At 36.6% G+C, this 12651-nt stretch overlaps 1 protein-coding gene across 1 annotated transcript in view; it reads left to right on the plus strand.

Moving 5' to 3' along the window:
• The first annotated feature begins 2314 nt into the window (after window positions 1–2314).
• The window catches only part of LOC105280833 (chorion peroxidase), a 62582-nt gene continuing 52245 nt past the window's right edge, over window positions 2315–12651 (plus strand). Inside the window, exons 1-5 of the mRNA XM_011341652.2 lie at window positions 2315–2486; window positions 2911–3004; window positions 3136–3327; window positions 3410–3606; window positions 7204–7456. Of these exons, the coding sequence (XP_011339954.1) occupies window positions 2393–2486; window positions 2911–3004; window positions 3136–3327; window positions 3410–3606; window positions 7204–7456 (830 nt within the window). The 5' untranslated portion in view covers window positions 2315–2392. The remainder of the gene's footprint in view (window positions 2487–2910; window positions 3005–3135; window positions 3328–3409; window positions 3607–7203; window positions 7457–12651) is intronic.

Below are 12651 nucleotides of genomic sequence, written 5' to 3' on the forward strand. Positions count from 1 at the left end.
CAAAGAGTCCCAGTTAACTGATAATTAATCTAAGTATCAATTTTTATAGTTATATTTGTATAACCTTTCGTTTCAATTATGTATAAATTCCGAGAGTTAAGAGTATAATTTGCGGTTATCAAATTATCATTCGACCGTTTGAATAAAGTCATTTTTTAACTTTTTATGTTAATTCAAGCTTAATTTATTTACTCCTTTCTTCCCTCAATTAATCGCACGAGGTCCTATCCCATGTAATAGGGATTCGATTCCCTTACATAAAAAGGGCCAACGAGCAGACTTTTATTCGGAACAAGTGTAAGAGTGGCTTCGGCCGTTAACCTTTTTCTAGAATTAACTTTGTCGGCTCGACTCGCGTTCTTACACGAGAGGTACGTGGTTTGGACGTAACAATATGTTGTCAAGGATATTCTTTTGAGTGATCTTCTGCAACTTTTAATCGTCGCTCGTTGTTTATTAAAAAGTTATTAACAAACAATGTTAGCTGTTCTGCAATAGAAAGGAGGCTAAATTAAGTTTTCCAAACATCTGAAATCGCTTATCTCTCTGTCGGCAAATAACACCTATCATTTGTTTCTGCCTCTTTTGTTTTTGATTGCATTGTTAAGCTTGTAAATAAAAGATTACGTAAGTCGGGCATAGCCAGAACAGTAAAAGTGTTCTTTCTAACACAGTCCGCCTTACGTTCGCAAAGGGGGTTAAACTTGCTCAAAGTGAAATTATTCAAACCGACACCATCCGAATTTCGGATTCAATTGAGCAGAATCTATCCGAATGTATTTGTCAGAATGTAATAAACAAATATCACTTCCGGTGTCAATAAGAGCTTAATACTTTATTGCCGTTTATCTGTACTCTTTCTTATTATACTGTTTATAAACGGTACGCACATTGATATGAATACTCTCACTCATTATTGCATTGAAAACATTTTGATCCTTCTGCTTTCGTCGGACAATCCACACTCATATGATTTAATCCAATCCACAGTCCACAGTTGAAACACTCTTTGATGTGTTTTTCTTTTCAGTTTTCTCGCCTCTATGCTACTGCTGATTTTCGTCATCCAGGTTTTGCTGATCTCCCTTCTTCGCCCCATTCGTTGGAAATGTTTCGAAACATCACTTTCTCAAAAGCTCGTAATAATACCTTTGTCATAAATCTACCGATACGAACCTGGTTTCTCAAACTCACTATTAGTATACCATTGATGATATAATCCATGATTTCGTCTTGACTAATAGATACATGATTAGCTAGGATTGATTTTCATGTATATATTGATGGAACGTTTCCTCTCTCTTTCACACACACGCTTCTTAAATTGTCTTCTTACCAACATTTTACTAGGTTGATGATCATATATTCTTGCATTTCGTCAATAAAATGTCCACTGGCAGTTCAGTGTATTGTGGTTTAGATTGCAAACATTCTGAAACTTCCTCTTTGCTCGTATCCCAATTAAATCTTTGACATACTTATCACAACAAGTGATACGTCGTCCTCAATAATCTAAATCACTTCTCCTAAATTTCATAGTCGTCGAGAGTGCCACTAAAGCAACCTAGTAAATCTGCAATAGCTATTATACTGGCCTCTGGAAAATCATGGAAAGTATTCTCTCGCCTCACACCTTGATCACGCTCTGTTGTATTTAGCTGTTGCATCTCTGTAACTCCAATTCACTGGAAAAAGTGGGAGAGAGAAAGAAAGTATAGTAAGAAGAAGAAGGGGATAAAGGAGAGGGAGAGACAACTGGGATACGGAGACTAAGGAAATATAATAAATAGTTAACGTGTAAGATTAATTATTATTGTGGCAATTTACATATTGTTGGATCTTGGATGGAGCAACGCCAAGTTTGATGTATTAAATATTTTTTAAATTATTATATAGATAATTTTAAATCGCCAGTAAGTTATTGAAATTGCTAATGTTTGATGTTATTTTATTCGACCAATCCTGGCACAATGTCGTTCACCACATGCCCCGGTGGTCGAGTTGGCTAAGACACCGCACGGATTGAGGGAGGTCCCAGGTTCGATCCCTGGCTGGGGTGGCATTTTTTCGCAGCGAATATTATTTATTCAAATTAATCTATCGATTTAGACTAGATTATTCGCTATGTTTTAAGTCTAACAAACCCCGTTAGCGCATAGCTTCATAATTATAATTATAATTATAAAAATTTGAAAATGTCCGACATCGACATTGTGCCAGGATTGGTCGAATAAAATAACATCAAACATTAGCAATTTTTTTAATTAGTGCAGAGTTTTTTTGTAGGCAAACATTTAAGTAGTTCCGAACACGCGTAGTTGGTGATTTATTTACCCTTTTTTGGAAAGTAACTTTTTAGAAATACTTTCCTTAAATATTTGTTGTTTTGTTTATGTACAGCCCCATTAGGGACTCTGCAGAAACTCAGAATTGTATCACATACGATGCAGTTAATCATGCTTACATCGAGGCCAGAAAACGTATCAGTGAGTGTATATCAGATTTTATTAAATAAGTAATTACCGCTATCCGCTAATTCATGATTCATTGGGTTGATATCGTGATTAAATTGATTGAAAAGTCCGTACGGATCTTTTTAGTAAAATCTTTTAGCAAAATTTAAGCGCACAACTTTTTATTAATTCTGCATAGACTTTCTAATATTATTAATCATATATATATATACTTACTATTAATTATATATATATACTTACTATTAGGTCAATTATTAAAGTCGATTGATTTATTTTTAGAGGAAACATAATATATTGTTTGTGATAGCTTCGGGACGAAGCTAAAAATCATATACAAATTTATTTGTTATGCTCGTTTTCATTGTATATTTTTTATGTTATTTATACGTTTTGTTCTTCGTTTTTTTTTATTACTTACGTGTAGTTGTTCTTATAGATGTTGCGAAACCGAAATCGGAAGTATGGCGACCGGAGGATTTGGCGACGGTTGGCGAGCTGCTTCTTGATATTTCCACGAATCTTGCACAATCGTAAGTAATTCTCTTAGTAGACAATGATAGATCCAAATATAACCTTTTCTATAAAAAAAACCTATTGAAATTTTTTTCGCATTTTTATTTCTTTCGGATTTTATAATATCTTAATAATCGTTGGTACTTAGATACGGATTGACTTATGAAGAGATCGAAAAGAGCTTGCCGTTGATCGACACCTCGAAAACGTTGATTCGCGAGGTCTGTCCTGCCTTTCTTAGTAATGTCGAATGTAGACCAGGGAAATACAGACGATACGACGGCCTTTGCACTAATTTACAGAATCCGACTTGGGGTGCCACTTTATCACCCTTTACAAGGTAATAATAATTATTTCCAATTCTCGCATACTTTTTCTTACATACGAAATGCATCCAAATTGTTGTTCTTTGCTCTTTGTAGGTTGATAAGCCCTCGATTCGCGGATAGCCTAACAGCGCCAAGGATATCTGTAACGGGTCATAACCTACCACTATCTCGAGTTGTATCACGCACTATGCATCCCGATGAGGGTTACCACGATCACGCCGGTACAGTAATGGTGATTGCGTGGGGACAATTCATAGATCATGATTATACTCTGACTGCCACACCTCTAGGTACTTCATTTTCCATTTTTGACGCAATATTCTTCTGTGAAGAATTCTTTGGCCATAATTGGTAACTTTAATGCGCAATGTCTCTGTTCTGATTAACGATAAAAATTCTACAGTCATATAAATCACTTATTGACTACTGAGAATATGCTTATATTATAAAATAATTAGGAATATATAACTTTATAATATTTTCTGTAGTATACAGAGTGTCTCAAAACCTCCGTCCAATATTTTAATAGCGTATTCTAGAGGTAAAATGGAGCGAAAAATTCAAATGCGAAAATGTCGTGGCTACAATAGGTTTTGAATTAGAAGGGATCAAAGTTTTCCAATAATATTGCGTAAAACTCGCGTGCTCAGGCCCGTGACTACACGTGTACCGATCTGTCATCTCTTATTGATATTCAAGTCAAATGATATGGAGTTTTACTGCACAGCTGATTTTGTCATTTATTACGTATAGCGAAAACGTTTAATTTTTTAAAATAAAACTTAAAATAATTAATTATTACATTTGATAAAACATAATGTTCTCACACGTGAAAAATGAAATACATTTTCGTTTCAATCAGAAAGATAAAAATTAATTTGTTATTATTATGTTTTCTCTTGTGACATGTTCTGAGACGAAAATAAGATTAAGTTATCCATTTTTTGCAACGATTTATAATTTTATTTTGTTTTTAATTTTTCAAAATCTTTTTTTTATTAATATCACATTTATCTTTACCTTTTTATAAATGTAAACATGTAGAAACAATACTTTTTTTCTGTCCATTCAAAGGGGGATACTCCAAATGTCTTCCTTCCATTTGTACGTATAATCGTTGCATAAGAGTTGCATCATCGAAGAATTCGCAATGATTACAGAAGACATGATTCGAAAATCCGGACAAAATGTATTAGAACGTGCACGATTATGCGTTCAAATGGAAGAAGGACATCTCCTTTGAATTGCCAGAAAAAAATTATGGTAAAACTCCTGTTTAGGGGAGCCCTCTCCAATGAACTTGACATATGTTGTCAAACTCACCATTCTGAGTGACGTTTAAAAGGTTTTAGCCGTCGCTCGTTGTTTGTTAAAAAGTTATTAACAAAAGAAGTTTAATGAATTTACTGCATCACTGAGGCGCGCCACACCTTCTCCATTCAGTGATGACAGAAAGCATGCGACGATTCGTGAGACCATTCCCACTCCATCCCCACCGCATGCTACAAAGCACGCTTTCTGGCACCGCTGCCTCACTGCGCCGTAATCAACCACGAGCGCGCGACTTTCCTACCGATGGCTCGCTGCACGAGCCGCGCTCTCATTCGGTTACTTTAATTGTTTAATAACTCGGTTATTATTGCGAAAATCGCAAAATGATATAGGACTTTTCTATTCAGCTCCAAACTACACGTCATTAACGGGTGGCACGAGGTCATTCAGACACCCTGTATAATGAATTTTATAGAGAAAGCAAGAAGAAAAATATTTCCATATCTTTGATAGTTGTTTAGTAACGATCCTCTATGAATTATCAATTAACGCGAAAATGATATGAAGACTGGCGGTACTCTGCGAACGGACGGCGTGGCAGCGCGTTTCAGCGCGCCGCCACTGATTCACCAAGCGACCGATAGATGGCCAGGCCAAGCGTGACGTTCTCGCGAGAAACATTTGCGTTACCACTTTACAAAAAACCGATCCGGTACCTTTTTTTCTTCTTCGCTCCTCTTCCTATGCTCACCGATTCCTGCCCTAGACGCCGATGTTGAAATAGTTGACGCCATCGCCCAGTTTCTCGGACCTCTCGGATCTTGAACGAAGCCTGTTCCTGCCCTTGTTATGCTCTTGTGTGCCTTCCTGGCATCTTGGACAAAGCCTGCTTCTGCCCTTGTTGTACTCCTGTGCACCTTCCTGGCGTAGCCTTTACAGCTCTCCGGTCCTCGCGACCAATCGTGTGCCTCCATGTAGCTTTCACCTTCCTCAGTTTGATCTGTTACAGGCACCTATCACCGATCCGAGTTCCAGCCGTTTATAATCTTTGGACGGTTCCACTTATTTTACTACAATAAATCTCCGTTCCTGCAGCTCCATGCACAGTGGTTTTTCTTCCCGATCCCGGTGCCCCATCGCTGATATCAGTTCACGCAACAATAGTATATACATCGTTATAATGATTAAAACCCAAAGTTTTAATTGTTTGTAACAGATAATTCGCAGACTACATAAAAGTGATAAGCGGCAATTGTGTTTTTGTTGTTTCATGTCGAAAAGCAAATTTCCCAGCTTTCTTATGCATTTTTGTAATTATGTTTTTGTGATTATGATAATAAAGTTTCGGTTAAAAATCTCTTTAAAAGTTGCAATCAATGATATATTGATTCGATGGAAGGTTTGATATGGAATGTGAATAGTAAATACACTATATGGCATTCAAATACTTAATCATGCAAGTAAACTAGAAATTAGAAACTGAGTCTCAAATGTTGAACGGATTGCTTAAATTGCATTGAAGGAACTGTATCGATATGCTGATACATGCTCTGGCGTGCATATTATAAGTCGCTCGCTTATTCGTAGGTCCTCTTTCATGTCGAGTATTTATCATATACAGCGCATCTCGTGTAAAGTATCCAATCACTCTTCTACAGGTAGATCTCGTTAAGCTAAATTAAAGTCTTATCATAATATCATATAATTTTGCAATTAACCACGTAATATTTTGAAATATTAATAAAAGAAGGTTAGCGAATCAGTACGCGCGATGCGGTGAGACGAGTCTTTTAGGCACGTTGCTAGAGATGCATAGCAACAGATGCTCGCGACGATATTGATAGGTAATAATAAGACAAAGTCTGATTGCGAATGAAACAACATGCTTACAGTGTAGAGGGGATGTGTTAACATCGCACATCAAAAGTCGCGCATACAAGACTCGTCTCACCGCATCGCGCATACTGATTCGCTAATCTTCTTTTATTAATATCTCAAAATTTTTCGTGGTTAATTGCAAAATGATATGATATTATGATAAGACTTTTTAGTTTAGCTTAACGAGATCTATTTGTAGGAGAGTGATTGGACACTTTACGCGAGACACCCTGTATATTGAAGGGAGGTTAAATAAGTGAACACGCGCGATCATTCACTGGATAAATAAACTATATGTACATTACGTGTTCATCTGTGTGATATCTGTAAACATTGTTCTTCATTTCGACTGATTTTCCGCCAATATGTTGCAAATCAGAATCGGTAAACTGCAAATTTGGCAATCGTGATAAGAAATCGCTGTTACGCCAATTATCTAACTGTATTCAAGAAAGAAAACAATTTAAAATAGAATTCCATTACTTGTTCTCGGGCGATCACACGCGTATGTTTTTCTGATCTTAGTATAATCTTATCTAGAATGAATAATTAATCGAAAATTAATTTTCCTTTTGATATAATCAAAATTGCGAGAAATTGAGAAAAATACTCGATCTTTCTAATCCATTTCGTTCAATCCAATGATAAATATTTCGCATATCTGCCATATCACCATATCCACCATATTGGAGAAATTCTATCGCCTTCTACTATCATTCTGATAATCGTGTTTGTAGATCCCTTAAACCGCAACGATCCAGAAGAGTGTTGCTCTCAGCCGTCACATCTGAAGAATCCTTACTGTAACGAAATTCTCATACCAGAGGACGATTATTTCTACAGGCTATTTAACGTGCGCTGCATGGATTTCGTTCGCGCTTTTCCTGCTGTACGACCGTCTTGCCGTCTTGGTTCTCGAGTGCCTTTCAATCTTCTTACAGGTGTACTGGATGGTAACACGGTTTATGGTATTACGGAAACCTTTGCCAGGTAAATTACAATGATGCATATTCAAATTATAGCATAAAAATAAATAATTACCTTTATGTTCTTGTATAACGACATGCGTAAGAGCTTCCTTAATGTTAAAAATAGTTTTAAAAATATCCAAAAAGTTTTGATTTGTTTTTCTATTTATATATTATATACAGGGTGGGCCCGAACATTCCGGCCAGACGTTAAGAGCTTATAAGAAATTTAATTCTGAACAAAAAGTTTCCTATAAACATGGGTTGAAAAATGCTTCTTTAAAAAGTTAGCGCCCAAAAACCTCTGAAATTATGGTTATTTTATACATTTTTATAAATATCAAGGAAAGTATGCATTTTTTAACAAAAAATATCGAAATGAAAGTTGTAGAGATTTAAATTAACTTTGACATGAGATAAAAATGATTGTAGTACGTTCCATAGGTTTTGAGATAACCAGTTTCAAATGTACAAAAAAGTATTCTTTTGGCTATCGACGGTAGAGCATTTTAAAAATACTCTTCATTTATACTAATTATAGCCTTATCTAATTTTTGATGTTTATCTTGCTTGTTAGTTATTCCACTAAAAAAATTGTATACATGTTTCCTGCATTGTTTACACTAATCACCATAGATGAATGAAAGGAAGAGGCAGAAGGTGAAAAGAAAACTTCGATCCGGTTTGGGCTCTTCGCCCACCTCTTTAGTATAAGATGACTCAGAACTCACCACATAAAGGCTGCACAGATAGTTTCTTTCAAGCCCATCCCAACCAATCCTATCTTGTGGACGTAAAAGACGAAATCAGAGGATTGTCATAATCAGGAATAAAGTTGATTTAATAAGCAGACTTATGCTCAAACAGGGGCATAAGTCCGCGTAATAATGGGCGAAGGGCTGCAACACAACTCGGACACACAAACACATGAAATTCATGTACACTTTGATTAAACTGCTTTTCATGAATATAATTATTCCAATAAACCATTCTACAGCGTGCCTCACATGCTAGTGATTGAGACAGTAATTCTAGCTGTATGCAGACGCATGAAAGCCTTAATATAAGAGCACTTAAGGGGTTACATACCTCCATAGCGGCGAAAAATTGATATGTTTGGGGAATTTTTTTAGGGGGTATATCTGAAATAATAAAGTAAAATATGAATTGCATATGATTTACTAGTCCTTTAAGTGTAAAAAAATAATTAATAATAAATTTTTGAATATTAATAAAATGAAGTTTTGTGGCATTAATTGGACCGCTGCTAAAAAAATATCCCCTCAGAGTCGGCATGATATCTTCTTGTAACATTGATGGATCTGACAAATGCAAGAAATTTCTTGTAAAGTAATGTTGTAGTTATAGTCTATCGAGCCAGATTTTTTAATTTCAAAAAAATAAACAATTTATGCCATGTCAAAGTTAAACTTCATGTTTTCATGAAAAATTTCGGTCTTTAATTGTTTATAAAAATTGTATTAAACAAAATTGCAAAAAAATGGCTCGATAGACTATAGACAAAACGATTACGAAGATTTGAGAACAAAAAATTTTTTAAAATATTGAAAACTCTTCGAGTTATCGTGCCGACCGTGTCAAAAAAACTGGTTTCGAGAAAAACGCGTTTAAAGTTTGAGAAGTAAAAATCGTGTAAATATTAATTTTTGTAGTGAGCTTAATCTCCCATTCCAATTTCATATTGCGTGCCTTCCTTCTCGATAATTTTTATACTTTGTACAGTTTTCTGTAATCTGTGGGCTGTTCGAGCTTCTTTGCGGTAGCCTGCGCCGCACGCAGCAGCTGCGCGTCGCGGCTCGCCTCCTGACGCGCGGTCATATTTATTGTTATATCTTAGTTACGGATTGGAATTTTTCACTAATTCTTTTTTTATTATATTTTTAAAAGTATAAAGAATGAAAATCAGTAATAAAAAAAATCGATTGTTTAAAAATTCTGGAGGTATGTAACCCCTTAAGCAAAGAAATAAATGTTTTATACTTTTAGATTATTTTAATCTTTTTCACTAAATTTTCGAAATTTCAAGGCTCTTGCCGGAACAGAAGATATCGACAGGTTTCGAGTTTTGCACAGTTCTTATTGACCACAAGACGCAACTTTTCCGCACTAGGGCTAAACGTCACACTCACTTTGGCGTATTTCGAGTTGCCCTAATACAGGGTGGACCATTTTAATCAATCCACGTGAATATCTCGAAAAGGAGAAGTTTTTCAAAGAAATGTTTCAGACAAAAGTTTTATAGCATCAAGGGTGAAAGATGATGATATTATCAATTTAATTGTAGATGGCGCCACTACAGAGATTTCATTATGGAAGCCATTTTTTAAATGGAAGTCGATTTTCTTCTCAAAATAAAAGTTGTAGCTGACAATGAGACAATACAACGGTTTTTTGTTTTTTGAAATTGGATCATTTTTCACTGAGCTTCAGTGTTCCAAAGTTTACAATTTAAGTAAAACGTTTCCACCCTTATACAGTGTGCGTATTTTATGAATTCAACCGTCTTATTTCGATATCGAAATATTACAAAAGTACAGAGTACATGTCTTCCGAGTACTTGTACCTCGAGTATCTTGTACTCCGAGTATGAGGTACAAATTTCGGTACCGATTCATCTCGAGTCATCGGTCGTCTATCCTTGAAATAATACGATCTAATATTTATCGAAATTCACAAGGAAATTTATTTGTTACTACTCGGGGATCAATTAATTACGAGAATCTTTTTCATTGCTTAAGGGCTTATGTCCACTGACAACATTCATAGCTGATTATAATCCCTCGGAGATTGTTTATATTCTCCTTGTTTTCGGAGAATATCAATGAATTATCATGAAGCTTCGCGAGTTTACCGAAATCGTTATTCTGAAAGAGAATACCCGAATTATTCCGTAATCCGGAATCTTGAATGAAGAGCTCGCCAAGGCTATTTGAGGCGCTAAAAAGAACCTCATGAGTATAATGAAAATGATGTGCGTGTGCTTGTTATCTTGGCAGCTATTCATCTTAATCCTCATACAAGTAATCGGGTTATGGTTAGAGCAATTGCCTTATTCTAATTCAGATCAGATTCAAAGTCTAATTTTTAGGTTTTATGAATTTATTTTTATATACTAATAATATAGTTTATTGATTTCTCTCAGAGTTACAAATTTATATTGCACATCATCAAACATATACCTACATCTTACAATTACAATTATCACATACATTTTTATTTTCACTTCTTACCCTAACCTAACTACTCTTCAATCTATTCTAACACCTACATACACCACGCGCGCGCGCGCGCCTTCTATCTATTCTAAATTGCCCTACTCTAGGGACTTCCGCTTCCGTTTATAAAATTGTATCCATTCATTCACTTTTCATCCATTCCTTCTTCCTCATTCCACCATTCATTCACCCTCCCCTCCCTCAATCCCTCCAACTCCCTCATCCACTTCTCTCCCTCTCCCTCCTCTCCTAATACCTCTAGAACCCTTTCCTGCCACGAGCCCCTCTCTCCCCAATCTGTACATTCCTCTCAAATATGTTCCCATGTCTCCTCTCCCCCTCCGCATATCCTGCACTCTCTCATCCTCTCTTCCTCCCAATATCTCCCCCCGCGCATCCCACTACCCAACCTAAATTTTGCCACTCTCTGCCACCTACTTTCTCCCCATCCCTTCTTTAGATACCCGAGTATCCCTTCCTCTTTTACCCACCCATATCACTTATTATATCTAGAAATCCTTATTTTTTCCCATCTCTCTTCCCTCTGTAACTCTCTTTCTCTCTCATATATATCTTCCTCCCTTAATTGCCCCCTCTCCCTTAGTTCTTCCACCTCCTCTATTTTCCACCCCTTCTCTTTCAAACTTTCTTTCCTTTCTGTTTCCCATCCTATTAACGCTCTCCCCTCTCTTGCTCTCCTCTTCATCTCCTTCCAACACTCTCTTGCCAATTCCCTCCTTCCTCCAACTTCTTTTCATACTTCCACGCCCTCATACCTGCCCTCCCCTTTAATAAGTCTCTCTGCAACTTCTCCCTTACCAAATACCCCGGTGTATATCTATCTACTCCCAATATCTTTCTTCACTTCAAATATCTTTCTTGCAATCTCTCCACTTCCTCCCTCTCTTTCCACCCCCACACTTCCGCTCTATAACTAATTACCGACCATACCAACCTATCAAATAGCCAAATTCTTTTCCCCCAATCTCCTTTAAACATCCTTTTTCCCATCCCCCATACTATCCCTAAAATCATTGCTCCCTTCTTCACTCTTTCCCTAATTTGAGCATCCTGTCTTCCATTTCCTCTTATCATATATCCCAAATATTTATATTCCCTTACCTCCTCCAATTTCTTTCTTTTCCATCTCCATCTTACCTTACTCGACCTCCCTCCTCCCTTCCTACATCTCATCACTTTCGTCTTTTCCGTGTTTACTTTCATTCGTTTCTTATCTAAATATCTTTCCATCTTTCCTATCATCCTCTTCATTCCCTCCTCATCCTCTGCTAATATCGCCATGTCATCTGCATATGATAAAGTATACACTTTCCCCCCACCTAATTTAACCCCTCCCCATCCTCCTTTTCTCAACTTCTCATCTACATCCGCTAACAACAATAAGAACATATCTGGACTTAACGGACACCCCTATCTAACTCCTTTTACCGTTCAAAATCTTTCCCCGTCCTCCTCTCCTACCCTCATCTTACTCACCGTCTCCCTCAACACTTTCTCACATCTCCTCATTAAACCCTCTCTTACCCCTCTTTGTTTCTATCAGAATCCCTCTATCCACCGAGTCAAACGCTGCTTTTAAATCTAAAAACATAATCACTATCCGCGCTTTCTTCTTACTTATCTGCCTATTAATTAGATAATTCAGTACGTAAATGTTATCTATCGTTCCCATTCCCCTCTTGAATCCCGTTTGACTCGATGGTAGCATCCTTTTCGCCTCCATTTCCTCCTTCAATCTTTCTGCCAATATCGCTGCATAAACCCTATACGCTGTCTGTGTCAATGTTATCCTTCTGTAATCTTCCATCCTATCCCCATTTCCTTTTTTACTATTGGTACTATATCCCCCTCTCTCTATTCTTTCGGCCATCCTTCTCCTCTCCATATCTTCGTACATATCCTCCATAACCATTTCTGTACTTCTTTTCCTCCATACTTCCAAACTTTCTTTGGAATCCCA

The sequence above is a fragment of the Ooceraea biroi genome, chromosome 8, assembly GCF_003672135.1.
Source record: "Ooceraea biroi isolate clonal line C1 chromosome 8, Obir_v5.4, whole genome shotgun sequence".
NCBI lineage: Eukaryota > Metazoa > Arthropoda > Insecta > Hymenoptera > Formicidae > Ooceraea > Ooceraea biroi.